Raw genomic sequence first — 27,825 nt, forward strand, 5'->3', positions numbered from 1 at the left:
TTCAAGGGATGAACGAGACCGATCGATGGAGCTGAATGGATGAATGACATCAGGAACGGCGATCATGAGAAGACGCGCAGGTACTTTCCTATATATTGCGGATGCTAGTACTCTGAAGTACTACCAGTACACAATCTACTACCTACCGACGTTCCTACCTACTTATACTACTTACTAAGTACATACAAGCTCCCCCCCGCACAAGCTCTCCCCAGCTTTTGATCTCCTCTTCTCCTCCTCCTCTCCTCCTCCCGTTACCATCATCCGACTCCCTCGTCAGGGATCTTCTCTTCTCCGCCGAACCAATCTCGTCGCCTCCAATTCCGTCTGACGGTCGGCCCAAAACTCAGTTTCTCCTTCTCCTCTCTACAGCCCTTCTCTCTTCCTTTTAGCCGTGGTTATCCTGGCCACCTAACCTCTTACATCCCATCTCACCACTCTATCGTCTATCCGCCTTCCCCTCTTCATTCATCCCCCTCTTCGACTCCTGCACCACAGTCCTACCCTGGTACCCTGTCTCACGACACTCTTCCCTCTTTGATCGTGGTGGTGCTATCATCCATCCTCCTCATCCCTCCCTTCTCTCCCTCCACTTCACCACCATCACCATAATCTCTCCTATCTCCCTCGGTCGCTTTCGTCCTGATCATGTTCACCCCCCGTCTTTTCCGACCGGCCCCGGCGCTGGTTCGCCCCTTCACCTCCTCCTCCCCCGTCTACCGTGCTCCCTCCATTCGTGACATCACCCCCATCGGAGCGGCCGAGTTTAATGCCCGTCAGAAGGAGTTTCGCGAGAACCTGGAGGCGGCTCGCAAGAAGAGAGAACAGGAAGAGAGTCAGTCCGTCAATGCTTCTACTTCTGCTGCTACCTCATCATCCCCTGCTGTGTCCCGTGATCGCTTCCGTGAGTACGCTACCGCTCCCACTGCTCCCCGCGAGAGCAATGCGAGCAGTACCGGCCCCGCTGTCTTTGACGCCGCCGAAATCCTGGATAATAAGGCATTGGGCTCACTATCTACCCACCGTTCTATAGGAGATGAACAGTTGCACGATGCCAACCTGTCTCCCAAGCGCGGGCCCCTGTCCTCCCTCATCTACGGCACCAAGGAGGGCCAGCAGCTCGACAAGGACATCGAGCGCTCCTTCTCCCAGGTCCTCGCCCGCGGCAAATACGTCCATTCCATCGTCTTTCACGAAGTCAAACCCGACAAGGTCGACGAGTATGTCGATCTCGTCGGTCAGTGGTACCCACGCATGGCCCAGATCGAGGAGAACCGCGTGAACCTGGTCGGCAGTTGGCGGACCCAGGTGGGGGATAATGACACCTTTGGTATTTTTTTCTCGGAGATGCCCTTGTTGCCCGTCCGATGGCGTAATCTCCTCGACCCTGATGCTAACGCAAATCTTAGTGCATATCTGGGAATACCAACGGTACGAGGGCTACCACGACTCCCTCCACAACATTGCTTCCCATCCCGAATGGCCCGAGTTCGACCGGAAACTGAAGAGCCTGATCAAGAGCAAGAAGACGTCGCTCATGCAGGAATTTTCGTTCTGGCCCACGACGCCGCCCCGCCGTCTCGGCGGCCTGTTTGAACTGCGATCATACACCCTCCACCCAGGCAACCTCCTGGAGTGGGAGACGCACTGGCGACGCGGCCTCAAGGCTCGCCGCGAGGTGATGGAAGGAGTGGGCGCGTGGTTCGTGCAGATCGGCGACCTCAACACGGTGCATCATCTGTGGCAGTTTGCCAACCTAGAGGAGCGCAAGATTCGTCGCGAGCAGTCGTGGGGGATTGAAGGATGGGCGGAGACTGTCCACAAAACTGTTCCTCTCATTCAGACGATGCAGAGTCGGATTCTGATTCCGATGCCATGGAGCCCGGTGGGTTAGCGGTCTGAGCTGGGGTTGTCCTCTGGAATACCTCCTAGTCACCTCCTGTACAGCGCAGAGTACTCCGTACTCCGTACAGCCGAGTGGACCAGAGGTGGATGTTTAGCCGGACTACCCACCACGCACCCACATTACGCCATAGTCTGGAGTAGTCAGATAGGGCTCTTAGCGCGTGTCTTGTTTAGCATGATTATCTGGAGTACTACTATCATCGGTCATGTATCTTAGATATGCAGAATTCAGCCATTATATGTACCTGGTATCCCTATTTCCTCGATCCGCCAGCGGATGACCGCGTGTTCATGTGCAGCGAGCCTCGGGACCTCGTCTGCAGACACCCTCCCTACCCCACTTCCTGGCCATGACGATCCGGTTGGGAAGAGTCCGTGAGGAAGAAGACTGGCAAATGAACGAACAACGTGGACTCCGACACCGCAGCCGATCTCCACTGTATACCTACGGGAGTCGTCGTTGAGCGTCTACCTGCGTAACGTATGGTAATTTCTCTCCGCGCGGACCTCGAGCCCGCCGGGGATTTCGCCGGCAGAAAAAAAAATAACAACAAATAAAACGAAAAGTAATGCATACTACTAAAATTTTCGAGGATCGAAACGTCTGCCAGAGAGGAGGACATCAACACCTGACTGAAGCGCCCTCTTCTCCCCTTTTCTCTCTCTTTCCTTTCTTCTTTTCCTTCTTTCTTTTCTCTCCCCACCGATAGACCCTTCCCCTGACCCCATCGCGACCTCTCGACTGCACCTCCTGTTCCAACCCTTGCCCGTAAGAAAGACAAGACAAAGACAGACATACAGAACATACAGACATCCAGACTTTCCCCGTTGCGCCAACTTTAGCTACTGGACTTGCGGACAGCCGTCGCATATCACCATGGTGTATATTCGCCAACATCAGCTCCCTAATTTGAAGGCCTACCGCTACGCCGGCCTCGACCTGTCCTTGATTAGTCGTTATGTCCTCAAGCCCTTCTATAATAATTTCGTGATCAAATGTTTCCCCCTCAGCATGGCGTGAGTAATTACGCGTCTCGCCCCCCCTGTTCTCTGTTGGATCATAGTCACTGACCCTCGCCTATAGCCCTAATGCCGTAAGTCGAGTCCATGCCATCCTGTTGGGACCCTGGCATTAACTCCCGGTAGATCACCCTTAGCGGATTCGTCTTTGTGATCATCAACTTCTTCACTATCTTATGGTACAACCCCACGCTGGACAAGGACTGTCCCCCCTGGGTGTATGCCAGTTGCGCCCTGGGGTTATTCCTCTACCAGACCTTTGACGGGGTCGATGGCATCCAAGCGTACGCCCCTTGCGTCTCTGACAGTCGTGCTCGAACTAACGCCTTTCAGACGGAGAACCAAGCAGAGTGGTCCCCTCGGGGAGCTCTTCGATCACAGTAAGTGCCCAGACCTTACATCATCCAGAGACGTCCTTCTAAACATCCCCCCAGGTGTCGACGCATGCAACACCGCCCTCGGTGTCCTGATCTTCTGCGCCACGATCAACCTCGGCCAGTCCTGGTCGACCGTCCTGTCCCTCTTTGGAGGTATGTATCCCACCGTCTTTTCTCTGCCCACCAGCTGACGTCCCAGCCACCATGACGTTCTACGTCCAAACCTGGGACGAGTACCACACGCACGTTCTCACCCTCGGCATCGTCTCCGGCCCCGTGGAGGGCGTGCTCACCCTGTGCACGGTCTTCGGACTGACGGCGTACCACGGCGGCGGTAGCTTCTGGCATCAGCCGATGCTGGCGACGCTCGGGGTGGGCAAGCCGGACGCGGTGTCCGCGGAGGTATATGCCATGTCGTTTACGCAGTGGTTCCTCATCTACGGTGGCGTGCTACTGTTCTTCGCAACCGGGTCCAGCATCGCGAACGTCATGCAGGCGCGCAAGAAACGTGGCCAGGACCCCGTCACGCCGCTCTACGGCCTCCTGCCCCTGGTCGCCGTGTGGACCCTCGTGCCGGCCTACCTCGTCCTGCAGCCCGTCATCCTCGAGAACCACCTCGTCCCCTTTGCCCTGTACATCGGTCTGACCAACGCCTACGCCGTCGGCCGTATGATCACCGCCCACCTGGTCAAGGCCGACTTCCCCTACGCCAACGTGTTGCTGGTTCCCCTGGCGTTGGCTGTGTGCGACAGCTTGGCTCCCGTGCTGGGTCTGTGGGAGAGCGTCCTGGGTGACGAGAGTCGCCAGGTCGAGTTTGTGTATGTGTGTCTGGGACTGACGGTTGGCGTGTATGGGAGCTTCATTGTAAGTGACGAGATGGATACCGCTTATGGAGAAAGGTCAAATGCTAACGGGCCCAGCACGACATCATCACGACGATATGCGACTACATTGACATCTGGTGTCTGACGATCAAGCACCCGCACCCCGAGGTGATGGCCAATGGAGGCGCCAACGGAGGGGCCAAGAAGGCGCAGTGAGATCGATGTGACAGATGGGCATATCAACTATGCCGTGTGGTAATTATATGGAGCGTTCTAGCGTGGTTGGTTTCTTGAGTCTGTCAGGCCGGCACTTGTCATAGCAATAGAAGCCTTAGTCAATGGAAAGTATGGAGTAAGAGACGAGCTCTGATTGGCGGACCATGCCAAGACACCCAAAAGGCAGCGTTAGCGAAGTAGGGCTCCAACCCCGGGGCTTTCCCCAAAGGGGCAACCGGGTGGGTGACGCCGTCGACAATTCCCTTCAAACTTTGCCAACTCCACGAGACCTCCTTCTTCGACTCTCACCCTTCAACCGGCCATCGCCATCAGCGCATCATTCAATATCTATCGCTGATCGACTTTTTGTCTCGTCAAGATGGTAGGTCCTTTTCGGGTTTTTTCTCTTTCTCGATCACCAGGCATTCTCCGGATACTGCACCTGCTCCGCCTCCTTTTACCCCCGTCCACCTCGCCGTCGACATCCCAACTACACCGTCGCCAACCGGATTTGCATCGAGGACTGAAAATGGACATGGCTAATGATATGGGATAGGTTCTCGCGGTCGACCTCCTCAACCCTACGCCTCAGGCCGAGGCCCGTAAGCACAAGCTGAAGGTATGCAACGCACGGATGGACGGATGGCTCCGACTCGGCCATGGACATGAACTGACAGAACTCCCAGATGCTTGTGCCTGCTCCCCGCTCCTTCTTCATGGACGTCAAGTGCCCCGGCTGCTTCACCATCACCACCGTCTTCTCCCACGCCCAGACCGTCGTCGTCTGCGCCGGCTGCTCGACCGTCCTCTGCCAGCCCACCGGTGGCAAGGCCCGTCTCACCGAGGGCTGCTCGTTCCGTCGCAAGTAGATGTCACGATCACGACCAATTTCCCCCCGATGGAATCGATCCGAAAACGAGAGGACTGGCGATGAATGACTAGCAATGTGGCGTTCTTCGAAATGATGGATTAATATTTTGCCTTTTGTTTGAGCAAGCTGTGCACTCTCAGATAGAAGATGGAATCCTCGCCCCCTTTGCGAGAAGCCCCCACCACAAAAATACAAAAGGTTCGAAGGGACAACCAATTTCACCAAAAAAAAAAAAGACCAATTTCTCACCATAAATTGCCCGCGTCGATTGTTTTCGGCCAAAAAGCATGGGGAGTTCCGGATATCTGGATCATTGCGTGGATTCTCTTGCTGTTTGTCTGTTTCTTCTTGTTGTGTGTTGTGTCTCTTCGACCCTGTTCGCAGTGATTCCACCGGTGCCCGGTGCAGGATTCGGATGTCAGGTTTGACGAGGATGGTTCTGGGCTTGACGTGGAGGACTTGGATCCAGGAGGCTGCGTTCGGTCTGCTGGCTGGTCTATCCGGCATCGAGTGTGTACATCCTGCTCATGCAATGTATATCGTATTGGATCTTTTACCCCGTACATGTCGAGTTGTAGCCCCGCTATCCCCACTGCCTACTGCGGCCCACTGAGTCTCTTGGTAGTACTGTAGTATGATGATATTGTGTCTACCATGTGTACGACGACATGGAGTAAGGTATCATTCAGCCAACGCCTAGCAAGTCCCGTCTCGATCGGTCCAAATAATTAAGCATCAATCATCCCGCATATCCAGTAGTATCTCTTAACAGACAGTCGCCATCTTCGCGCGAATCTCATCCCCAAAGTCTACCGGTTCTCCACCCGTCACCGCCGACAATTTCCCACTGGTGTCGTTCATGAGCATCTTGGCGAAATTGTTACGGCCCATCACCTCCTTGACTTCGATGCAGGCGCGCGCGTCGCCGGCCGCGTATTTGGCCTTGTCGACGCGACCCAAGGCCAGACGCGAGTTGCGCACGAAATCTGCGAGAAAGGCGAAGGTGCGGTTTTCGAAGCTGGGGTGCGCGCAGAAGGTTCTGAGCACGCAGTATGTTAGGGAGATTCGTCTACTGGGACGTTGTTTGGATGCCAAGATACATGATGAGGTCGTCCATTTTACCCTCAAGCTCGGCAATGTTAACTTTGGTAGACATTTTGACGGTGCCTGACTAGGAAGGAGACCAGCTGTGTACTAGATTATGTATGTATGGAGGTGTATAGAATGTGTAGAATAGAGGAGTATCTGTAATAGGATCTGTTGACCGCTCGTTTATACTCCGGACGGATTACATGATCTCACGTGACAGCTCTCCAGCTTCCGAAGCTCAAACGCTCGTCATTCCGCCTGCATCACCTCCATCTCAACCCATCTCCGATACCCTCGCCTGCCTACGTTTCCCCTTATCTCTTTTCCGAATTCCTCTGTCACGATCTGCAACATGTCGGACGGAGTATTGAAGGCGGAGAAGGACTTCACCAAGGATGCTGACAAGCTGATCCCGGAGGCCGAACAGCTGGCCAAGGTAGGGTCTCTCCATCACTGCCGGGGTTGACCATCGACTAACTCGTCCAGACCGATGTACAGGGCGCCATCGAGAAGCTGCTCGTTCTCGAGAAGCAAGCCCGACAGGTATACCCACGCCTCTCCTGCCTTCCCCCAGGATGCCCGTTAACGACGACACGCAGGCCTCCGATCTCCCCACGACATCCCGCCTCCTCGTTGCCATTGTCACATTCTGCAAGGATGCCAGTGACTGGAACCTCCTCAACGACCATGTGCTCCTCCTGTCCAAGAAGCACGGGCAGCTCAAGCAGGCCATCACGAAGATGGTGCAGGTGGTGATGGGATTCCTGGACGCCACGCCCAACCTAGACGTGAAGCTGTCGGTCATCCACACGCTGCGCACGGTGACGGAAGGGAAGATCTTCGTTGAGGTCGAGCGCGCCCGGGTCACCCGCATCCTCTCCAACATCAAAAAGTCGCAGGGCGACCTGAACGCCGCCGCCGACACCCTGTGCGAGCTGCAGGTCGAGACCTTCGGCTCCATGACCCGCCGCGAGAAGACCGAGTTCATCCTCGAGCAGGTGGCCCTGTGCATCGAGCGCGGCGACTGGACGCAAGCCACCATCCTCAGCCGCAAGATCAACCGCCGATACTTCGCCCGCAAGCCCAAGAAGAGCCCCGAGGAGCTCGCCAAGCTGAAGAAGGAGGCCGAGGAGAGGGAGAAGACCCGCGGGCCCGACGAGCCGCCCATGGAGGTCGACGACGACGTCACGGATCTGAAGCTCCGCTACTACGAACAGCAGATCATCCTCGCCAACCACGACTACAAATACCTCGAGGTGTGCAAGCACTTCCGCGATGTGCTGGACACCGAGTCGGTCGAGAATAACCCCGACCAGCTGCGCGCGGTATGTTGCTTCTTCCCTGAGGTTGATTTGGAATTCGTCTGACTGATTAGGTTCTCGCCCGCATCGTCTACTATATCGTCCTGTCGCCGTACGACAACGAGCAGTCGGACCTGCTGCACCGCATCCAGCAAGACTCGCGGCTGTCGATGGTCCCCGTCGAGGCCCGTCTGATCAAGCTCTTCACGATCCACGAACTGATGCGCTGGCCCATGGTGGCGGAGCAGTTCGGCCCGCACCTGTGCAACACGGACGTGTTCAGCGCGCAGCCGAGCCAGTCGGCCGACGACCAGCAGCACCGGCGGTGGCAGGACCTGCGGAAACGCGTGATCGAGCACAACGTCCGGGTGGTGGCCAAGTACTACACGCGCATCCAGACGGGGCGGCTGACGCAGCTGCTCGACCTGACCGAGGAGGAGACGGAGAAGTACATCAGCGAGCTGGTGACGTCCAAGACCATCTACGCCAAGATCGACCGGCCGGCGCGCGTGGTCAACTTCGCCAAGCCGCGCGACGCCGACGACGTGCTGAACGAGTGGAGCAGCGACATGAAGAGCCTGCTGGGGCTGCTGGAGCGCATCGACCACCTCATCACCAAGGAGGAGATGATGGCGCGGATCCTGCCGACCCGCGAGAAGGGCAAGGCCCGCTAGACAGATAGTACGGCGTAATGAGGACTGAGCATTAACGTGAATCATATCGTATCTGGTATCTAACTCGTATAATTCTATCCCTGTACATGCATGCATGCATTCATGCGCCTTTAAAACCTAAAACGGCAGCTCCATATCGTGCACATCCTCCTCGTCCACCTTCTTCGTCTCCGCCTGGCCCTCCAGCTGCTCGCGGATAAACTGCACCGCGGCGTCCAGATACGGCCGCTGACTCGGCAGAAAGTGGCCCCCCGGATGCCAGACGACCTTCCCCTCCTTCTCCGGGTCCCCGGCACAGGCCTCGATCAGTGCGCGACTCCGCCCCTCATCCACGACCGCATCCAGCGTTCCCAGCACATGCAACACGGGCGTCCGCAGCGGCGGGCTCTCATAGAAGGCACGGTACCGCGCGCCTGGCGAGCGGAACCCACAGTAACAGAGGGCGAAGCGGAACGGCGGATGGGCCAGCCCGTCAAACGCGGCCGGGAACGGGACCCCGTCGGCCGGCGCGAAGTGCGCAAACGCCTCCTTCCGCCCCGGCTCCAGCAGACTGGCCACCATGGCGGCCATCGCGGCGCCCTGCGAGAACCCGATCACGCCGTCGAACGGGCCCTCGGCGCGCAGCACGTCCGCGACGGCCGCCAGACCGTCCTCGAGCCCTAGATAGAGCGGCGGGTCGGCCGTGTTGGACCGGCGGTACCATCCGAACGCGTCGATCTTGTCATCGGAGGGTTGTTGCTCCGTGCTGCCGCCTTCCTGCGAAGGCTGTGGCGGCTCGTAGCCCGGGATGTCGGCCGGGTTGAGGCGCAGAGGGCCTGTCGGGTAGATGGCGGAGACTTCGTGGTGCGGGAAGGCTTTTGTGATGTGTTTGATGAGGGCGCGCGATTTGGCGTGGAAGAGGGGGCCGGATTGGGTGTAGCCGTGGAGGAGGAGGAGTTTGAGAGGGGGCATTTTGGTGGTGGAGGAGGAAGGTGAGAGTGCTGAGTATGGATGTATGTCTGTACCTGATGGAGTTGATATGGATGACTCAGTCGTACAAGTAGATCTACGAGAGGAGCATTTGTTGACCGCCTTCCGGTTCCGTGGTAGTTTGCGGGGACGGTTGATTCCCATCTCGGGTTTAGCTCGTCCCTTGTATACCTCAGTGCGGTCAAATAAGGTCAAGGGAATGTAAAAGCATAGAAAGCAGAAACCAGGCGAATCCCAACAGATGACAGGCCAATTGGCATGTAGTAAATAACGCTTCTACTGAACAATCTGCCAGCATGTGGCTTGTTTGCAGATACTTCGGGGTATAGGGTGAAGACATTTGTCCCTATCAGCCTCGCATTGAGCCTGGCGCTTACGCGCCCAGCTTTGACCGCTCGTCGTCTCCCTCTTTCTTGGAGTTTCTGATCTTTTCATACTCCACCGTCAGACCCTACCACTCTACCATGTCCGATCCATTTTCAGTTGCAGGGGGTGCGGCTGGTATTATCTCACTTGGTATTCAGCTGTGCAAGGAAATCACCTCCTACGCAGCAGCATGGCAGGACTACGACGAGCATATCCAAGCGGTTGGTATGAAGGCGGAAGAGCTGCAAAGCCACTTGAAGAGACTTCGCCAAATCGTGGAGGATACCCAACTGACCGATCCTGGGATTGCGAGAGATCTTAGCGAGAACGCTTGCAACCTCCAGCGTCTGATAGCAAAGATCAAGAAAACCCTCGACCAGTACAAGCCTGTCCTCCGTGATGGTAGCATCGGCAAACTTCGCAATAAGCTCAAGAGAGCCACGTATCCGATTACGGGGCGAGACGCTTTACGCGACATAGATGGCGATATAGACGGTATGCACTTAACTATACAGACAACATTAGCATTGTGAGGACACCATGTGTCAGTATCGCTATCTTGATGATAAATTGATTAACGGATGGAAGATTTAATGCTCAGAAAGCGCACGAGTCCGAGGCTAGGGAGGAGAAGATGTTTCAACTTATCCAAGAGATGGTAATTCTTTATATAGTCTTTTGTTTGATAAACAGCTGATGGAATATACTAGCATCTTACTATGAGGAGCGCTTCAGTGGGGACCGTCCCAGCGCCGGGGTTGCTTCGATCATTTTGTGATCGACATAACAATTATACACAGTTAGCCAACGAATATTCGCAAATGGCTTCAAACAAGGACGGTGAAGAATGCAGTCCAACTTACACGGTGCAGTATGCCGATCAGTATGGGCTAGTGTCTGTTCGTCGAAGCAAACGAGTGTCTCGAGCAAAAGTCGTGGAAAAAACCTATCAACATTATAATTACTGGCTAAATCGTGCTGTGACCCTGTCATTCTCGCTCTCAACAGGAGCGGGGGTCCTTTCAATTGCACCGACTTTACGAGTACAACGTCTCCTGGGAGATGATAGCTGGGTCAGCCTGAAAATGCGTTCGTTTTACGCGACCGATCATATATTCATCCCGATAACTGATGGAAATATGGATGATTTGATTCATGGATTTCAAAATGTATTTTCTGGTGGGGAAATTTCACCTTCCGACCTAGTGAAATACGCAGCAAGCCGTTATACTTTGGGAGCATGCTCACTCGTGGATGTAGGTCAACAAAATTATTTAGCCAAGTGTGAAATTAACCTATTCAGTCTTTCACTCCCTTTTTTCCTTCGCAGACACGTCATAGTGTGTTTAAATTCATTCAGTTCATGACTGAATGCGGGTCTGTTCCAGATAACAGCTTTTCATATGGAGCTCTAAACTATCTGTGCTCTAAATTTCGTTGGGTTGAACACGATTACGCATTTGCCTCGCACCTGATTGATATCGGAGGCCCTATCACATTCCTACCAGAGACATGTCTTGGGAAACAGAATATGAGGGGCCTTCTTCTTAGGGATGAAGAGTGTGAGTGTTTTGGTCTCATTTTTATCACGACATCTGATTGGATTCTAATTTTGTCTTGAAGTTATCAATCTCCCAGAGATTGGAAAGATCATCCTTCGGGAATCAGATCAACAGCTCAGAGAAGCACTTGAATTAAGCTTTGTACATCCTGATGATAAAATTCAGGGTACGTCATTGCTTGAGTTGGCGATTGGATGGCCTATAGGCGTGCAGATTCTCTTGGATTTTGGGGCAAATGCCAGGGCAGTGAATCTCTGGCGCGCACCTCACCGCCTTAAAGACACGAACGATGCCGACTGCGATGCCTATTGTGCTTCAATGAAACCATTACTAAAATCTGGATGCAAATTCGATGCGTTTGACATCTTCAGTTGCAGATCCAAGACTGTAAGGTTGCTCTTGATTGAAGAGCTGGTCAGGCGGCGCAGAAAACTGTGGGACCTGGCCCAATCTTACTTGCCCCCGGAAAAGCTCGAAGAATTCGCTATCCAGAAGGATGCAATTATTGATGCCCAGGCCTCCAAACTGCATGTCGAACTTCTTACACAAAAGTGGGAGATCGATCCGCCTTCGCCATCCGTTTATATAGATGGTTGCCAGTCTATCTATCATTGCAGGGCAGCCTTCCCCGAAGCAAGTGAGGAACTGTACCGAGTTGGCTTTCGAGACATCGATTCTCGCGATAGCCATGGATATACACCCCTGATGCTGTTTAGCTCGCCCCCAAGCACCAGGATCGTTTCGTTTCGCAAGGACATTGAAATGCTTATATGGCTCGTTTCGAAAGGAGCAAATTTGACCAAAAGATTGCCAAGGTCGAACGCCGTAGTTGCTCACCGCATAAGTTCGGTTATTGTTGAGGATGTTTTTCGAACCATCTGGAGTGACTGCCGATTTGGAACAAAAACTTGGCCTGTACTTGAGGCACTTATCACGAGACACAAAGATACTGTGTACATTGTCCCTTCTGTTCGAGATTATTGTATCTGTGCGTGTTCACCTGGGGGTTGCACCACTTTTTCCGTGGCTCTTCGGAAAGTCACTAGAAAGATTACCTACAACTTCCATGATCTTGCTTTAGGAGAGCGGTCCAGTCTTTTTCGTCGAGTCCAGCAGCTTCTCCTTCAATGGACTGAATCCAGGCCGGGGATTAACCAAGCCATTATCAGATTTCTCACATTCGAGGCATTGCAGTTAAGACATACCTGCTGCACTGAAATCGATGAGCTCCCGGACTGTCTTTGGCGTGATGGAAGGGACGTTGTTGAGATAGAAAATATTCAGGAGGAAGATCGACAAGGGATTCACGAACTCGAACAGCTTGTTACCGAGTTCGACATCCAGTTCAACAGACTTGGACTGCCTATCGCGGAGTTTTTAGATCATCATTGGTATACTCGCATGGTTGAATTTCTCTCGAATCGTGGCCCATACGATGAAGAGTATCACCAGCAGACAAGAAATCTTGGTGTGTTTCTGGCAGCGCACGAAAACGATGTCCCGGATGTTGTTAATTGGTTTGGTTTCCCTACTGTGGAGGTAGATTCAAGGGACTCGGACGATCTAGAGGCTGGATCATGACATGTGACTAAAGAGGCCTTAAAATCGACTTATTTTCCTTCCTCCCCCAATACCCTAGCACCATATTATTTATCTTGTTGAGCCGGACGGCCGAGAATTAATCAATTCTTACTTTGAAAGACAGCAAAGCGTAGAGTAGCATCTCCATTCTTTTAATATCAAAGGCACGGCACAACCATTGTCTTTCCACCGTTACCAACAGTTCCCCCGTGCCTACTATGTACATTCTACACCTTCGACAACAGGAAGCTCACCGCATCCGGAACATTCACCATATAAGTGAAATGAGCCGCCGTAATCACCAAGGTACCCTCACAGACCAAGTCTCCCACGGCACAATAGATCTTGGTCCTGTCGGTGGGAAAGTTCGGGATGCGGCCGCCATCCTGCTGGTTGCGGGTATCTCCGAATAGCACCACGCCCTTGATCATGTCTTTGACGTTGCTGGACAGTCCTGAGATGGCGTTATGCATAACGGCAGTTCCTTGACTGTTGGAAATCAGCGACGCACTGATATTAAAAACAAAACCGCGAAAGGCGAGCCCACCTGTAACCCCCCGCCACGATCTTCGTGTTGGGACACTTCGACGCCGCTAGATTGAAGAGTTCCACGGCTTCGTCAATTGCCGCCTGCGATGTGCCCTTTGGCAGGAAGTTGGACGCCAGGTCGGCCGTATATCGGGGTGCCACGCCCTGGCAGGCGACCTGGCCTACGCGCGCTAGCTTCAGGCCATCGCAGACGCCGGGACCGGTCGACAGGCCCTGTTTTGTCAGTTGGGGTGAGAGCGAGTAAGTATGTGACGCTTACGAGGTAGCCTGTTTCGGTGGATGCGCGGGCGAAGATGAAGGTGATTTCTTCGCAGGACCCGACGCGCAGTTCGTTGCCGGTAACTAAATGGTTAGTTTGTGTGCATGTAGCATAAGGGTAGGGCTTACGCTGGCGCTTTTCAATGTCAATGGGGCTGGTAGAGCCAAGTGCTGCAAGCAGGGGAAGAGCAAGAAGAAGCTTCATTTTGCTGGTGGATGATCTGGGTCTGTCGGAGGTTGTAATTGTTTGATGTCTGACTGGAACTCGATATAGAACTTGCCATCTTGCCTCCTTTTATAGAGCAGAGGCACGGCTCTCCGGCAGTTGCAGAAGCATGGCGTTCGGTTTTCACTGTCGCATCTCTTCGATACCTCCCTCGGTATCAATCTTCATTCTCAAAACGTGGTCGAGTAGATGAATCCAGCAATTAACAGACGACTCCCCGCGGCGAACCAGTCCGACGGTGACTGTGAATGGTCAATTGGGCAGTACTGACTGTCCGCGGGGCTCCTGTCCGGCCCAATTGGCTTCAACCTAGAGAATGCGAACTGCATTGTGTACCTCGAAATTGCGTCCAAGACCTTGGCCCGTCAGCGTTAATATACTTAGATGAGGGCTCTGGCGCTGCTGGGCTTGGCTCTGCTGCTGACTGGAATGGAAATGCGGGGAAGACGCTCCATGACCATATCATGTGGACGGAAATGAGATGTGAGGGAAAAGTCCAAGACTGTATAGGATTGCAAATGCCGGATTGTTTCACGGCAGATGGTGCCGAGGTGGTCGCATTCGTATAGTTCGATGAAGCGGTAGGAGCCGATCTACAGCATTTACAGTGATGCCTGAGGCAGTAAACCCCAGTGCATGCCTCAGGCACCACAGCGATCACGCAATTGCAGTAACTGCTTTGGGTGTAGAAATTATCTCGACGTGATTTGTAGAAAATTACTTGATTCCACGGAGTATATGTCTATACGGTCTATACTGTCCTTCAACCAACTGTCAATGCCATCACTAACACGTTGATAACCCATACTGATCCTTCTTATCTGCTGCGCCTTTTCCGCGGACGGAATCATCGGCCTTCTCACTGGTCAACCGAATTCGACTCTTATCGGTTATCTGCCTTCATATTCATCTTCCTCCCACTTCCCTCCCACTTTACGTCTACATCGACACCCACCTACCTCTACTGAAGTCGACGGCCGTCACCATGAGAGACGCCTCGTCTCGTCATCCTGCTCCATTGCTGGCTGCTGTCAATGCCGAGTCCCAGGTGCATCTGATCATCGGGACGAACCCGCTTGCAGCGGCCCGCTGCACGAAAAGTCTCGAGGTCGGCGCAAAACCCATCGTCATTGCGCCCGAGTCTGTCGACCTACCGTATGCCCTCGCAGAGCGCATTGAAGACGGCTCGGCGCAGTGGCTCCGACGGGATTTTCGCGACGAGGATCTAACGACGCTCGGCCGCGAGGACGTCGATCATGTCGTGGACATGGTCTTTGTTACCTTGGGAGGCACTCACCCACTCAGTACGTCCTGTCTACATCGCCATCATCGAGGCAACACTCTAACCGAGCAGGCCCTCACATCTCCAAGCTCTGTCGCCGCCTGAGAATCCCCGTCAATGTCTCCGACGCCCCGGAGCTCTGCACGCTCAGTCTCCTATCGACGTACTCCGACGGCCCGCTGCACATCGGCATCACGACCTCCGGACGCGGCTGTAAGCTTGCGTCCCGTCTGCGGCGCGAAATCGCATCGACCCTCCCGCCGAACCTGGGCAACGCCATCGACCGACTCGGCGCCGTGCGACGACGCCTCTGGGCAGAAGACCACGCCGCGGGGCTATGCGATCTCGCGAACGGCGCCTTCGACGGCGACGAGGACGACTCGATCGGACAGAAGCACACGTTCAACACGCTCGTCACCGAGGACGACGTCTCGGCCGCGAAGACGCGGCGCATGCGCTGGCTGTCGCAGATCTGCGAGTACTGGCCGCTGCGCAAGCTGGCCAGCATCTCCGACACGGACATCGAGAACATCCTAGCGGCGTACACCTCCGGCCGGGACGCGGACGCCCCACCGAACGGGTCGGCCGCTGACCACGGCCGCGGCCGCATCGTGCTGGCGGGCTCGGGCCCCGGACACCCGGACCTGCTCACGCGGGCGACATACAACGCCATCCAGAGCGCCGACATCATCCTGGCGGACAAGCTGGTGCCGGCGCCGGTGCTGGATCTCATCCCGCGGCGCACGGAGGTGCACATCGCGCGGAAGTTCCCGGGCAACGCGGACCAGGCGCAGGAGGAGTTCTTGCAGATGGGGATTGCGGCGCTGCGGCGCGGGCGGCACGTGCTGCGACTGAAGCAGGGCGATCCGTACCTGTATGGGCGCGGCGGCGAGGAGTTCGAGTTCTTCCGCGGCGAGGGGTACACGCCCGTTGTGCTCCCAGGGATCACGAGCGCGCTGAGCGCGCCGCTGTTTGCCGAGATCCCGGCCACGCATCGCGGCGTGTCCGACCAGGTGTTGGTGTGTACGGGGACGGGGCGGAAGGGCGCGGCGCCTGAGCCGCCGACGTACGTCGCCACGCAGACGGTGGTGTTTCTCATGGCGCTGCACCGGCTGGCGGCGCTCGTCGAGTCGTTGGTGTCGGTGCCAGGCTCAGGGGAGGGGGCCCGTCCGCGCACGCCATGGCCGAAGGAGACGCCGTGTGCGATCGTGGAGCGCGCGTCTTGTACGGACCAGCGGGTGATTCGGTCGACGCTCGAGCATGTCTGTCAGGCGTTTGAGGCCGAGGGGTCACGGCCACCGGGCTTGTTGGTTGTCGGGGCGAGCTGCCATGTGTTGCATCCGGCGAAGGAGGAGAAATGGGTGGTGGAAGAGGGGTTCCGGGGGGTGGATGAGCTGCGAGTGATTGATTAAGTGGGTGATTATGGCGGCGCGGTGGCTTTCATATATTGAATTTCAGTCGAGATACCCATAGATGCATGATGAATAGCAATAGCATGATCATGAATACGGAGTATATAACTAACGTGTTCGGTAAGCGAATAGGCCGCGTAAATGAGTGGACCGTCTCATCAGAGTTCCGTGCGTTTTATTGCCTTACCAACTTCAACCACTAACCACGCCTCCAAAAGCGCGTCAAAATATAAGAAATTTAACTAAGAGGGAAGAGTCTTTCTCTCTCTCTCTCTATATTTATATTTAAAAGAAAAAGAGTACACTGTCGCTACCTTAACGCATCCTAATCTGCCAACAACCCCGCATCCATTCACCTTCAAAATCCACTCAAGATGCCACTTCCAGTAGAGTAATTGGATCAGCAAAGCAGTCTGCTCTCAATGATCCCAGCCTTTATGAGCCAAAGACCTTGGACCAGTCCTGCTTTTTGAAGTAGTCCGCAACGCTATTCAGCTTTGGTGCTTGTTCCAACTACACAAGTTAGCGTAATGAACGAGACGCAAAATGGTATAGCACTCACGTCCTGGGGATGTATCATGGTTGGATCTCCTCCACAGTATCCACACTCCTTCCAATACGCCCAGTTGTCATCAAGTTCCCGTTGTAGCTCAAGGGGAAACGGAACAACTGACTCTCCCTTTGGTAGCACGACAGCTTCAGCTTTCATACCTGTCACCTGCGAGAAGGTTTCAATGAGGCCTCGTAGCGGAATGTGGGCTCTATAGCCGATAACTCTTTTTGCTGCTGAATCAAGCACTAGGGCTCTGACGATGGGCCCCGTATCTTCTTCTGCAGCGATAAACGGCAACTCCACATCTGGATCCAGGCCCCCGATAAACTGGGCCACTCCATTCGCATCCTGGACAGAATAAGCCAATGTTGGAGGGAGGGAGGGAGGGGAACAAAGGCACCTTTCTCGGCAGAGTAATAGGATTGGAGACAAAGTTGTTCAAGAAGTACCCAGCCTGGAAGATGCTTGTTTTGGCCCACAATTCAGGATGGTTCTCTTTCCCGTAAGTCTCCGCTTTGGCCTTGGAGTCAAAATGATAGACATGGCTGTATTTCCCTCCAGACCATTTGGTTGCATCGGATAGGGACGACAACACAAAACGCTCCAGAGAGGGGACCTTCGCGGCAGCGTCGACAATATCCTTCAATTGCTGGGTCTCGTGGTTGGCGGCCCAGACGTTCGCAGGCTGCCCTGCTGCCGCCGCCTTCGCTTGATTGGCGGGATCGCCATACAACCCCCAAAAGTCACTAACAGCAAAGATGACATGTGCATCTTCAAATGCTGAGCTAAGGGAGGATGGATCATCTAGGTCAGCCTTAACGACATCTGCCCCGCGAGCAGCTAACGCTTGCGCTTTCGGACCGAGAGGATTTCTGGTGACTGCTCGAACGCGCCACTCGGGCTCCTGGAGGAAGGTTTCCGCAACGGAGCCCCCCTGGTTACCAGTGGCGCCCAGAATGACAATCAGTTTCTTGGAAGGCATGTATAATGATATATTGAGAATGACTGGGTGCAACTTGCGATCTCGAATGAGCCAAAATAGTGGACTACGCGTTCATTGCTCTGATTTTATAGTTAACGGCTTTACGAGAATTGACGGCTTGAGGAGCTGAGTAATGACGGGATATGGTTTTGTCATTTGACGACCAGCTTATTATTCGGCTGCTTAGAAACTATATACAAAAGTCTCCGAGTGTCCGTACACCCTGAGCCGTCAAAAATACATGTCAAGCTTCAAACAGGACCCAAAAAAACTCTATAATTATTGGCTCCGGGCATTCTTGCGGGGATCATCTAACTATTTAACCCTGGCCTGAATAGTAATCAATCCGAGACTTGCACGGATTCTCGCAGCCCCACCCCGTTTTCGACAAGTACTATCAAGGGTGTACAGCCGTACCTTGTTTCGTGTAAAAGATACTCGTGGTGGAAAGTATATGATTTCCTGAAAACCAATGGTGCCAATCAAGCTGGAGCCTGTGGATTCAACTGACTACATGGTCGATACGATCAGGGCAAAGCGTGAGCTGGCAATGGGGTTTCGACACATGGACGAGCAGTGGCAGCTGTCATAGACCAGCAGTTGGAGCTGGGATTCTGAATGAAGATAAGTTCCCACTGCTAAATGGCCTGCGCCAATTATTGAAATTTATACTCGCGGGATTCGAGGGTAACGTATTGCCCATGTTCACCAAGCCGTAACCCTATTCGGCCGGATGCCGGGGAAGTAAACTGTACAATCGATAGGGAACATATATTAGTCTAGGAAACGTAGCTTTGCTACCCAGATTTCTCGCTTGGTAAAGCTACCCATCACCGTAATCCGGTACAGACATTGATATCTAATCAGACGCCATATCTCGGCCGCGCTGGGTTCGGCCGTCATCAGCAGGGAATTGTCGGCCATAGTGCAGTGTTCAGCCTCTCTTCTATTACAAAGCAGGTGGATCTTACAGCATGAGTGCCGTTGTTTCTCTCTTGCCCTACGGCGCTCAGACGTTCTTCACCCATCAGTTGAAGACGTCACGCCTGCAACAGCCCCAGACCCCCGAACATCACCACCGCCGCGCCACCACACAATCCCCAAACCCCTTTATCCCATCCTCTCGGTCCCTGTATCGTAACCCAAGTATCCACCATACAGACAGCCGTCCACGCAGTGAGCAGAGCCCCCAACTCCTTATCCTTTCTTTCACGAGAAAACCAAAACATCGCTGCGGCCACGGCTATGTCACGTATACCAAGGAATACCATTGCTTTCTCGGTTATGTTGCGGCCTTCAGCTGTGCTCGGCTGGACCCCAAGTGCATCTGCGGCGGTAGATGGCGCAACAAGGGACAGCGTTCCCAAGGAGAAGACAGTCGTTGTCAGCCCAAAGCCGATTAGCCGCCATGTTGAACGGGTGAAGATACGGTTGGGGAAAGCCATGGCAGTGACAATTGCGAGAGGCTGGTTCGATTTTCGGGAACTCATGTAAGGCAGATTTGCGATGAATTAGATGTGTTACGTGACGGACAGAGTAAGGAACCGTGGACTCATATAGTAGAACCCCGACCTAGTGTCACTCATCGCTTCGGAGAGTTTAGAAGTGGATCCGATACAAGCGACCCACAGTCAAGACGGAGATGATGAGAAATCAAAATGATCTGCGTGTGCAAACTTGCCCAGACCTATGAAAGTTGGGAGAAGGCGGGGGGGCAAGGCTTATTTGTCTACGCCACTACCCACTCATCATTATCCATGCCGCTCACACTGTTCTGTGCCCTGGGTCAAAGTTGTTTGAAGCATACGAAGGAACCTCAGCCAGCTCATCATACTCATCATAAAGGAAGCGATTGTTGAGAAGGACCTGTCAATCAACATTGTTAATTCTCCCATCCCAGCTTGGAGCGTTCTCTGAGATAATAGCTGGTCCCTACTTTTAGCTCTAACTGCTTTAAGGCTCCAAAAGTATAGGGCTGTTTCTTTTTAATACCCTAGAGGTGCTAAGTCAGCCTCAATTCCCCACCGTGGATCTTATCGGCCCAAGAGGGTGGACTAAGGGAAACCGGAGGATTGGTTTTACATGTGCGCGGTAGACTGCTCAGGCGCATGACAGACATGTAGAGAAACTGCGATGCGATGTACCGTTGTAGCCAAGAATAGTACCCTAACAACCGGAGAATCAGAAGTTGTGATATTTAATTTTGCTGGTAGCTTGTAGGGCCGAGCAGTTTCTGACTTCTTAGGAAACAGCATGGCATACCATTCGATTGCCTCGAAAAGAAGGATGGCTCGAGACGCAGTGCAACTGCGTATACAACAGTGATTTGAAGGTGATAATGTAGCTAGTGTAATGAAGCAGACAAACCACAGTACCATTGTAGTCCCTTCTACTGCCAATATGACAATGCCATGTACAACCCGACTGGGTAGTTCCAGCTGTAGAGCAAGAACTGGTGTCGCCAGGAAAGCACTCCATATTCAATTGGAGAACGCGAGGATTATGATGTAGTGGAAACGTAAAGTAAGCAGGACTGCCTGAGCCTCCCAGGTCAGAACCATCTTAGTGCTACACGCGAGAAAGTGGTCCCAGTAGTGACATACCATAAGCACTTAGACCAAGAACGACAAGAGCAACGATAACTTGAACTATTCGCACAGGGTATATCCAAAGATCGGTCGCGGCCATACTTGGAAAACTGTACTTGGAATACTCAACGCGCTTCCCCAAAATCATGACTCTGTGTCCCGGTAATTGATATTGTATAGGACTGATTGTACGGTTAGTCTGCTAATTGATTGTTCAGCAGCAAAATCACAATTCATTCAGATGTCAGAATGAAGTATCTTCAACAGGAAGGCAAAGTATTAAATGTGTGCATTCATGCAATTGACACGACGATTACTGATTTAGTTGATAACTTAACATGTCACTGGGTTTTCAGTCGGAGGTCACAGGGCTAGTCAGGAATCTCAGGTGCCGATTACTGTTCCCCAGGGTATTCTAGTGTTTGAGACAAGGACGGAAGAGTAATCAGTACTAATTTTGTGCCGTAAATTTCGTCGAAACGTGATCCGAAGTTCGGACAAGGCCCCTTTGGAGTCGGGCATGAATAGTAATCAAGCCGAGCAGTAACAAATGACGCCATTACTGGTTTGTGCCCACAATCCATTGGTCCAAGGTCAGTCAAGACTTCAACCTGAGTTCACAACTGGTCTCGCCGTTGCAAGTCCGTCAGCTGTCCACCGGTGGTAATTTTTTTTCCGAGAAGAAATCGTTATAGTACTCAGTAACACTAGGACAGTGAAATAAACGGTCTCAATTCATCTTCCCCCTGACGGCGCTATCTTCCCTACGCATACTTGGGAAACCTTCCTAAGCGCTTGAGGCAGGACGACGTTGATCCCTTACATAGGGCCTTTACTAAGCGACCTGCTCTTTCCCGGGTGGGACCGTTTGATCAGTTCAGACAGGCAAGAGAAAGAGAGACGGACAGTACCTTCAACTGCATACCCTCGCTCGTCAAAGATGGCAGATTCCAGATTCCCTTCTGCTGCTGAGGACCAAACTGAGCGGAGGAAAAGGGGTCGTCCGAAAAGCCAAATAGGGCAAGATATGTCCCCAAATGTACGGTTTTCCCAGGTGTCAAAATACAGCAACGCTGATCAGGAAGCAAAGAGGCGGAGGACCCAGGTCAGGTTAGCACAGCGTGCGTATCGCTCTCGAAAGGAGACCGAGCTACAAGCACTGAAGACTCACGTTAATGAACTGGAAATGCTCATCGAGCGAATGAATGAGACATTTGTATCTTTCACCGACGATCTGATGAAATCCGAAGTCTTGTTAAGATACCCCGATGTCGCGCGGAGACTCCACCAAACCATAGCGCAATCTTTATCACTTACAAATCGGGCTGTTTCACTGGCAGGAAATGACGCTGACCCCCCAAATACTGAGTCAAATGTTCCAGAGACGAAGGCGAACGCAAGTGTTGTTGATGCGACGGAGCAGGATGTAGCTGATATTAACGACACATACGATATTGCCAATGTCTCTCTTCCAGACATCCAAGAATTTGCTGTGCCGGCTCAGCGAGAGGATAGCGGCCAATACCCCGCCCAGGTAGCCCAACAATCTAATTTCACAGAACCGGGAATATCAACACAAGCAATACCCCTTTATTCAACACCGTTGTTGCTGCCATCCAGCACGTATAGCCTGGAAGGAGCAAATTTCGCCCACCGACTCTATCGTGCTTGTATCGAACAAGGACATCGGTGTCTAACGAATCCGTCTAATCGGCTTGAGGAACTCATGTACAAATTCAGGCTTCCTCTGAAAGTCTTCACGCTACACGATATCAGAGAGCATTTCGAGGGATTTCTGAGTGGTGGACATCATGGAGCCCTGATGGAGCTGAATATCCCCTTTATGAGTATTGGTGGTGCAGGAACGCATTTTAAACACAACCAGAGGAGCTATGTCGCCGAGACTGTTTCGTTACAGCCGAGCATAATACAGGTTGCGACAGAGCGAGTCGAGCCTGATATGCGAGGTGACTGGTTTGATTGTTATGATGTGGAGGGTTATCTGGAAAAGTCCAGGATCGTCCCCGTTCAGGGGCTTGCCCTGGCAAAGATGGCATTCCCTGCGGCTCATCCGGGCTTGGAACGCGGCCTTCGCAATCAACGTCTCTCTGGTCAGAGCACCTCCCAACAGTTTGGGAACCAAAAGATCATTGATGAAACTACACTGATTGAACGTAAGTCACCCCTTGGTCGACCTAATTAGATTATTTTTCAAAGGTATGGGTGCTTCGCAAGCTAAACTCCATCAATAGTGCTAAGAATCTCTTGCGTGTGCCTCGGTAGAGCCCCAGGGTTTCCTCGCGCCACTGTCGAATCCTTCGCAAATATGTATGCAAGGTACTATGCAAGTTAAATTTGAGTATCCGTATAATTTGCACGGGCGTTGAGAATGAAAGCAATGGCCCCCGTCACCTGCCGTCTGCGGCGAGTCACCAAAACGATTATGCTATCTGTGCCGAGTCGCGCCCACAGGAACCCAGAATGCGGTGGAGGTCTAAGGCTTTGAAGGCTTTAAAATGCTAGTTCTTTGAAGCACTATTAACCCGTACGATTCATGGGCTCTTGGTGGTATCCCCCACAAATATCCCACTGTAACCAATATTCAAAAAGAAAGCGCGCTTCTGGGCGCAGCGGAGGGTTTCAATTTCCAGGCAAATCAGGACTACTCTAACGCGGATCGGGAATCTTTGAAGTTCAGGTTACCATATGCTATAGATGCAGCACTTTCTGCAGTTGAGTTTGCATACGAACATCTGGCGCCGTAGTAATGGCCACGATCTAGAATATGGACAATTTACAAAGCCCTGATATAATTCCTAGCTAATTTTACATAGAAAAGCAATTGATTAATCTATAGAGACCCTGAAGTCTTGCCTCATGGTGAAAACGGGACTAGATCTGGTTGGCTTGGGTGTGGCTCGCTAGCGAGATACGTTGCATAGCTCCAATAGTTCACATCAAGTATGCCCATTCCCAGCTAAAGTTCGCCTGTGGAAACAAGATGAAGTTGAATGGAAATTCAGGTAGATAAATTTCAAAGGGGAAAAAAGACTTTAGTTCTCCATCCAAGCCTCCAAGCGTCTTGCGCCAAGATACAAAGGAAAGTACTGACAGTCCACCCTAGTGATCCAGAATCCAGCGCATTCAGAGTGACCCCTTCATTCCGTCTTCAGCTATTTTCAAAATTGGCCGCATATTCCCTGGCTGCATTCTTTCCCAGAGTGTGCCCCTACCGTCCTTTAATCCTCGCTCGCTTTCCACACGAAACCATTGCTCGACAGTCCTGATTCTGTTTGGATGTATCTCATCAAGCAGCTTATAGTCCCTCGTGATGATTCCCTGATTCTTACCCGAGTCCTTCCACAGATTCCAAAACCCAGTGAAATTCTCTCGGACCGTCATGAAAGCCGGGTCACTAGGATCGGAGTTATACCCACCGCCCAGCTCTGCGGCCATGCTCAAAGGTCCTCTGGCCCAGTAGCTGTCCAGGCTTTCATCAATAAACCGCGCTGGGTGGCCTGTGACTGCCTCAAAGGCACGGGCTAGGTCCTCATAGTGTACATGCTCAATCGCAACTTCCAGGTCCAATCCATTTGCTCTGTCGGGGTTGTCAAACATCCATCGAACATAATGCCCGCAATCGTCAAGAGACACATGTGGTATAGCGCCCGAACCTAACGGCACCCGCCATGTAACAATCCCGTCTTCCACCGTTGGAGACATAGGGGTCCCGATCGCAATCGTCATTTCGATATAGGGACCACTTGTGAAAACAGCGGCCCTCATCCGACCCTGGTTGAATTGGTTTTGGAAAAGCACCCACTCTGCAATGCGTCCTTTCCCATCATAGTGTCCGCAGCGGTATTTTGGGTCGTACCCACCCTTCTTGTAGCCGTAGTCCAGGTTCCCATAGACAAAGAATTTTATGCCTTCTTCAATGGCGAGCTCATAGGCGCGGATTGCCCAGTATGTCTCGGTTTTCTCGCCACAGTTAAACCCATCGATATTGATAAACGCGCCATCGCATCCGCGGTAACCCTTGCGAAGATCGGATTCACTGGCGAATGAGCCCTCGATAAACTCGACGCTCCCAAGTGATTCCAGCTGCCTAGCACGTGGCGATGTGCTATTGCGCGTGAGTGCCCTAACTTGATACTTTTTGTCGCGCACTAGGCCTGAGATGACTGATGTCCCTTGAGCACCGGTCCCCCCAACCACAAATATTTTGACAATCCCTTGTGATGCCATTTGGGCAATAGAAGCAGCAAAAACAAGAAGATGAACGGTGTAGTAAAAGTGAACTTGTAACCTCAGTTGTGTAAAAGAGCTCGTTACCCTTGAAGAGAAATCATGGCAAGAGATTTAAGTAATATGAAATGCAGACTTGTTGCGCCAACGTTATGAATCGAATAACTGGTTCACCAGCTGAGTAGGTTTTCGTGTTCACTAATCATCCGAATGCGAGGAGCCGCCACTGACATATTAGGGCCGGTTGATACATGGATCAAGCACCGTTTGCAGTAGGGCTAATATAGAAGTATTTCGGTGGAGCAAAAGCTGGCCCTAGCTTGTGACGGACCTTGTATGGATCCTAGCTCGTGGTTGAGTCTCTTGATTTCTAAACTAGAAAGAGGAAGCTATCTAAAGGCGGCCGGTGTTTATTGGTTGCGTGAGTGCTGAGAGCTGATTGGTCCGCTTAGGCGGGTCCAATAGATCGTAATGCCCCGTAATCCAAGAATGCAGAAGACGCCTTGAACATGGTTTACATGTACTCTATTCGGTGGGCCGTTAGATAAACTCCACACCACAAGAAAACGTTGATCCCAGAGCTTTCAGCTTGCGAAGATTCTAGCGAGTAAATCGGCCGATTACTATTCACGATTTGTCAACCATCCGGGGATTACGCAGCGACCGCCCGAATGGGGTGGCAAGTTCAACTCTCAAGAAAGGTTGGACGAGTTAACTGCTTGAGAGATTTGTCATTGGAGATACTGTTTTTAAGTTCTAGCACTCATTCTATCTACTTATAAATACCATCGCTCGCGCGCAGCTTGAAAACTCCCCCATTATATTATAGCTATATTGACACACGACTTAACCATTGATACAGCCCTACGCATAATAGCACGATGATCGACGTGAAAGACATTGCCGTAATCGGCGGCACCGGCGCTCAGGGAATGCCTGTGGTCAAAGGTGAGGAAGGACAAATCATTCAATTTGCTGCCTTGGCTCGCGCTAACTCCGGAGTAGCCCTGGCTGAGAGCGGACGATACCGTCTCAGAGTCTTGACCCGCAACCCCGGTTCCGCTCGCGCACAGTTCCTGACTGGTCTCCCTAATGTGACCTTGCTCCAAGGTGCCCAGGACAACCAACGGGATCTGCATAATGCATTCCGAGGAGTCTATGGAGCCTGGGTCAACACAGATGGGTTTACTCTAGGGGAAAAGGACGAACTGTTCTACGGCTTTAGAGCCTATGAGATCGCGAGATCTGAAGGGGTACAGCACTACGTTTGGGCTAATATCGAATATGCCATGGATGCCGCCAACTTCGACGAAAAGTACCATTGTGGCCATATGGAGTCCAAAGGAAGAGTTGGCAAATTTATCCTTGCCCAGGGGCAGGGCAGTATGAATAGCACACTCTTCAGCACTGGGCCATACATGGACATGCTCATGGATGGGATGTTTGTGCCTGTCGAGCAGCAGGACGGGTCATTCATGTGGGCCAACCCAGCCCGTGAGTCCTACCCCTCACCCAGAATTCCCAAAGATTCGAGCTATATGGACATATCTAACTCGTCTTAAAGCCAGTGACGTGAAGATTCCATTGATAGCTCTCTGTGACGTTGGAGCTTACAATCTCTGGATTTTTGACAACCCATCCGAGTCGGCTGGTATTGACCTCCAAGTCGTGACGGATAATGTCAGTTTCGGAGAGATCGCTACGATCTTCACTGAAGTCACCGGCAAACCCGCGCTCCATAAGCCCATTCCATTTGAAACATACGCATCTCTTGCAGAGCCTTACCCCGGCGCATCTGTTAACTGGGTCCTCGGCCCTGATGCGGCTCGAGATGACTCTATTATGAGTTGGCGCGAAAATTTCGAGGCGTGGTGGCGCTATTGGGGGGACGGGATTACCAAGGCACGGGATACGACGGTTTTAGACCGAATCTACCCTCAGCGCATCAAGAGCTTGGCAGATTGGATGAAGCATGTAGGCTATGACGGGAAACAGAGGAGCGTCCTGAAAATGGTTGAAGACTGGAGCATCAAAAAACGGAGCATCGCCTCAGAAGTAAATTAAATCTCTAGCTTGCTGGATCAATTAAAAACAACGAGTTCTCCTTTTTGCGTACCGGTTTGGCGTTTGTGCGTGCTCAGCGTGTATTGATATGCTGTAGTAATACTCGAACATTGATACGATATTCAATAAGCCTTCGGCAGTGACCGGAGAAGTTCACGTTTTACCAAAGTGAAGCAGTGGAATGTTTATCGAGATCAACAGAAAACCATGGCAGATCATGACGGTTGTTAGACCAAGTAGAGACCCTCCGGCATTGTGGGAGGTTAATGGCAATATTTCATTTCACTTTGAAGTGCCGTTCCAGAGCCGTGACACCACTTTTTCATCGGCCGGTACTGTACCAATCGCTTTGGCCGTGATGTTCGCCATACCTTCGACATATGATTAATGGTCCTGGGGTCCTCAATCTCCAATCATTGGTAGTCAGAAAGCCCTGTTGCGGTTCAGACGAACTAAGACGTGATTGGACAAATAACTGTCCATGACTGAGCTCAGGGTACTAAGAAGAAGAGTTCCAAGTAAATATATATATCCGATTGGCACGATAAAGTGCCACATTTCCAAGAAGCAGTCCAATAGTGATTGCAAAAATGACTGCGTGATAGGACGTTGGAGCAAATCACTCATGTCGTGAGTTCATTGAGCAACTGCGAGGCTGCTGAGAATGCTCTGCAATATACTCGAGGCTGGTCCCAGTCTTGCAAAGGCCAAAGGTATGTTGCCCCGCAGAACATTTATATACTAAGGGAGTCAAGTCAGTTTCTGCCTGCAAGGAGGATGCCAGAAGTTTTCGTACGAGACTCAAGACCACAGCACCTAATAGTTGTTAAAATCAGGGAGGATACATCAGTATACTTGAGGGCAATCCCCAAACTTACGTATAACAGCAAACGCCAGACTTCGAAAGC

At 52.4% G+C, this 27,825-nt stretch overlaps 14 protein-coding genes across 14 annotated transcripts; 9 read left to right on the forward strand and 5 right to left on the reverse strand.

Annotated features, from left to right (window-relative positions):
* The first annotated feature begins 131 nt into the window (after positions 1-131).
* On the forward strand, positions 132-2,157 carry BDV59DRAFT_179046 (NIPSNAP family protein). Its single transcript, XM_073689856.1, has 2 exons — positions 132-1,330; positions 1,410-2,157. Exons 1-2 carry the CDS (start codon positions 649-651, stop codon positions 1,892-1,894), a joined length of 1,167 nt encoding a protein of 388 aa, XP_073547695.1. The 5' UTR covers positions 132-648; the 3' UTR covers positions 1,895-2,157.
* A 625-nt stretch (positions 2,158-2,782) lies between these two features.
* BDV59DRAFT_202294 (aminoalcoholphosphotransferase) lies at positions 2,783-5,211 on the forward strand (the record flags this gene model as incomplete). The annotated part of the gene is made up of 9 exons (XM_073694006.1): positions 2,783-2,922; positions 2,990-2,999; positions 3,052-3,209; positions 3,259-3,305; positions 3,360-3,455; positions 3,502-4,166; positions 4,223-4,294; positions 4,899-4,961; positions 5,029-5,211. 9 exons carry the CDS (start codon positions 2,783-2,785, stop codon positions 5,209-5,211), a joined length of 1,434 nt encoding a protein of 477 aa, XP_073547696.1.
* A 637-nt stretch (positions 5,212-5,848) lies between these two features.
* On the reverse strand, positions 5,849-6,433 carry BDV59DRAFT_179055 (uncharacterized protein). Its single transcript, XM_073689857.1, has 2 exons — positions 6,314-6,433; positions 5,849-6,252 (listed from the first exon to the last, which is right to left on the reverse strand). Exons 1-2 carry the CDS (start codon positions 6,367-6,369, stop codon positions 5,979-5,981), a joined length of 330 nt encoding a protein of 109 aa, XP_073547697.1. The 5' UTR covers positions 6,370-6,433; the 3' UTR covers positions 5,849-5,978.
* A 142-nt stretch (positions 6,434-6,575) lies between these two features.
* On the forward strand, positions 6,576-8,339 carry BDV59DRAFT_179056 (proteasome regulatory particle lid subunit RPN5). Its single transcript, XM_073689858.1, has 4 exons — positions 6,576-6,738; positions 6,789-6,845; positions 6,902-7,627; positions 7,678-8,339. The coding sequence occupies exons 1-4, from the start codon at positions 6,655-6,657 to the stop codon at positions 8,275-8,277; spliced, it is 1,467 nt and encodes a 488-aa protein (XP_073547698.1). The 5' UTR covers positions 6,576-6,654; the 3' UTR covers positions 8,278-8,339.
* BDV59DRAFT_36111 (alpha/beta hydrolase) lies at positions 8,336-9,280 on the reverse strand. The gene has a single exon (XM_073696257.1). It carries the CDS (start codon positions 9,226-9,228, stop codon positions 8,395-8,397), a length of 834 nt encoding a protein of 277 aa, XP_073547699.1. The 5' UTR covers positions 9,229-9,280; the 3' UTR covers positions 8,336-8,394.
* Positions 9,281-9,710: 430 nt separating this feature from the next.
* On the forward strand, positions 9,711-10,390 carry BDV59DRAFT_202298 (uncharacterized protein; the record flags this gene model as incomplete). The annotated part of the gene is made up of 2 exons (XM_073694007.1): positions 9,711-10,107; positions 10,323-10,390. 2 exons carry the CDS (start codon positions 9,711-9,713, stop codon positions 10,388-10,390), a joined length of 465 nt encoding a protein of 154 aa, XP_073547700.1.
* Positions 10,391-10,420: 30 nt separating this feature from the next.
* On the forward strand, positions 10,421-11,199 carry BDV59DRAFT_179060 (uncharacterized protein). The gene has a single exon (XM_073689859.1). It carries the CDS (start codon positions 10,434-10,436, stop codon positions 10,977-10,979), a length of 546 nt encoding a protein of 181 aa, XP_073547701.1. The 5' UTR covers positions 10,421-10,433; the 3' UTR covers positions 10,980-11,199.
* Positions 11,200-11,235: 36 nt separating this feature from the next.
* Positions 11,236-12,848, forward strand: BDV59DRAFT_179061 (uncharacterized protein). Its single transcript, XM_073689860.1, has one exon. The coding sequence runs from the start codon at positions 11,493-11,495 to the stop codon at positions 12,753-12,755; it is 1,263 nt and encodes a 420-aa protein (XP_073547702.1). The 5' UTR covers positions 11,236-11,492; the 3' UTR covers positions 12,756-12,848.
* Positions 12,849-12,946: 98 nt separating this feature from the next.
* BDV59DRAFT_208079 (cutinase family protein) lies at positions 12,947-13,767 on the reverse strand (the record flags this gene model as incomplete). The annotated part of the gene is made up of 4 exons (XM_073695138.1): positions 12,947-13,244; positions 13,303-13,517; positions 13,564-13,646; positions 13,692-13,767. 4 exons carry the CDS (start codon positions 13,765-13,767, stop codon positions 12,983-12,985), a joined length of 636 nt encoding a protein of 211 aa, XP_073547703.1. The 3' UTR covers positions 12,947-12,982.
* A 913-nt stretch (positions 13,768-14,680) lies between these two features.
* Positions 14,681-16,691, forward strand: BDV59DRAFT_179064 (putative siroheme synthase). Its single transcript, XM_073689861.1, has 2 exons — positions 14,681-15,092; positions 15,143-16,691. The coding sequence occupies exons 1-2, from the start codon at positions 14,774-14,776 to the stop codon at positions 16,480-16,482; spliced, it is 1,659 nt and encodes a 552-aa protein (XP_073547704.1). The 5' UTR covers positions 14,681-14,773; the 3' UTR covers positions 16,483-16,691.
* A 39-nt stretch (positions 16,692-16,730) lies between these two features.
* BDV59DRAFT_36136 (NmrA/HSCARG family protein) lies at positions 16,731-18,075 on the reverse strand. Its single transcript, XM_073696258.1, has 3 exons — positions 17,436-18,075; positions 17,045-17,383; positions 16,731-16,995 (listed from the first exon to the last, which is right to left on the reverse strand). The coding sequence occupies exons 1-3, from the start codon at positions 18,015-18,017 to the stop codon at positions 16,918-16,920; spliced, it is 999 nt and encodes a 332-aa protein (XP_073547705.1). The 5' UTR covers positions 18,018-18,075; the 3' UTR covers positions 16,731-16,917.
* Positions 18,076-21,632: 3,557 nt separating this feature from the next.
* BDV59DRAFT_202303 (bZIP transcription factor) lies at positions 21,633-22,808 on the forward strand (the record flags this gene model as incomplete). Its single annotated transcript, XM_073694008.1, has 1 exon — positions 21,633-22,808. The coding sequence occupies one exon, from the start codon at positions 21,633-21,635 to the stop codon at positions 22,806-22,808; it is 1,176 nt and encodes a 391-aa protein (XP_073547706.1).
* A 941-nt stretch (positions 22,809-23,749) lies between these two features.
* On the reverse strand, positions 23,750-24,919 carry BDV59DRAFT_208086 (NAD(P)-binding protein; the record flags this gene model as incomplete). Its single annotated transcript, XM_073695139.1, has 1 exon — positions 23,750-24,919. Exon 1 carries the CDS (start codon positions 24,851-24,853, stop codon positions 23,750-23,752), a length of 1,104 nt encoding a protein of 367 aa, XP_073547707.1. The 5' UTR covers positions 24,854-24,919.
* Positions 24,920-25,623: 704 nt separating this feature from the next.
* On the forward strand, positions 25,624-26,953 carry BDV59DRAFT_179069 (uncharacterized protein). The gene is made up of 3 exons (XM_073689862.1): positions 25,624-25,801; positions 25,859-26,347; positions 26,418-26,953. The coding sequence occupies exons 1-3, from the start codon at positions 25,735-25,737 to the stop codon at positions 26,915-26,917; spliced, it is 1,056 nt and encodes a 351-aa protein (XP_073547708.1). The 5' UTR covers positions 25,624-25,734; the 3' UTR covers positions 26,918-26,953.
* The last annotated feature ends 872 nt before the right edge of the window (positions 26,954-27,825 follow it).

The sequence above is a fragment of the Aspergillus ambiguus genome (genome assembly GCF_047715705.1).
Source record: "Aspergillus ambiguus strain CBS 117.58 unplaced genomic scaffold BDV59scaffold_17, whole genome shotgun sequence".
In the NCBI taxonomy this organism is placed as follows: domain Eukaryota; kingdom Fungi; phylum Ascomycota; class Eurotiomycetes; order Eurotiales; family Aspergillaceae; genus Aspergillus; species Aspergillus ambiguus.

Coding starts and splice junctions, on each gene's coding strand:
- BDV59DRAFT_179060 (XM_073689859.1), top strand. CDS start 10,434: ATGGCTTCAAACAAGGACGGTGAAGAATGCAGTCCAACTTACACGGTG.
- BDV59DRAFT_179055 (XM_073689857.1), bottom strand. CDS start 6,369: ATGTCTACCAAAGTTAACATTGCCGAGCTTGAGGGTAAAATGGACGAC. Junction 6,253..6,313: donor AAAATGGACGACCTCATCAT/GTATCTTGGCAT, acceptor CTGCGTGCTCAG/AACCTTCTGCGCGCACCCCA.
- BDV59DRAFT_179061 (XM_073689860.1), top strand. CDS start 11,493: ATGAAACCATTACTAAAATCTGGATGCAAATTCGATGCGTTTGACATC.
- BDV59DRAFT_36111 (XM_073696257.1), bottom strand. CDS start 9,228: ATGCCCCCTCTCAAACTCCTCCTCCTCCACGGCTACACCCAATCCGGC.
- BDV59DRAFT_179069 (XM_073689862.1), top strand. CDS start 25,735: ATGATCGACGTGAAAGACATTGCCGTAATCGGCGGCACCGGCGCTCAG. Junction 25,802..25,858: donor GGGAATGCCTGTGGTCAAAG/GTGAGGAAGGAC, acceptor ACTCCGGAGTAG/CCCTGGCTGAGAGCGGACGA. Junction 26,348..26,417: donor CATGTGGGCCAACCCAGCCC/GTGAGTCCTACC, acceptor CTCGTCTTAAAG/CCAGTGACGTGAAGATTCCA.
- BDV59DRAFT_179064 (XM_073689861.1), top strand. CDS start 14,774: ATGAGAGACGCCTCGTCTCGTCATCCTGCTCCATTGCTGGCTGCTGTC. Junction 15,093..15,142: donor GGGAGGCACTCACCCACTCA/GTACGTCCTGTC, acceptor CTAACCGAGCAG/GCCCTCACATCTCCAAGCTC.
- BDV59DRAFT_36136 (XM_073696258.1), bottom strand. CDS start 18,017: ATGCCTTCCAAGAAACTGATTGTCATTCTGGGCGCCACTGGTAACCAG. Junction 17,384..17,435: donor CTATTACTCTGCCGAGAAAG/GTGCCTTTGTTC, acceptor TATTCTGTCCAG/GATGCGAATGGAGTGGCCCA. Junction 16,996..17,044: donor CCATGATACATCCCCAGGAC/GTGAGTGCTATA, acceptor TAACTTGTGTAG/TTGGAACAAGCACCAAAGCT.
- BDV59DRAFT_179046 (XM_073689856.1), top strand. CDS start 649: ATGTTCACCCCCCGTCTTTTCCGACCGGCCCCGGCGCTGGTTCGCCCC. Junction 1,331..1,409: donor GGGGGATAATGACACCTTTG/GTATTTTTTTCT, acceptor CGCAAATCTTAG/TGCATATCTGGGAATACCAA.
- BDV59DRAFT_179056 (XM_073689858.1), top strand. CDS start 6,655: ATGTCGGACGGAGTATTGAAGGCGGAGAAGGACTTCACCAAGGATGCT. Junction 6,739..6,788: donor AGGCCGAACAGCTGGCCAAG/GTAGGGTCTCTC, acceptor TAACTCGTCCAG/ACCGATGTACAGGGCGCCAT. Junction 7,628..7,677: donor ACCCCGACCAGCTGCGCGCG/GTATGTTGCTTC, acceptor CTGACTGATTAG/GTTCTCGCCCGCATCGTCTA.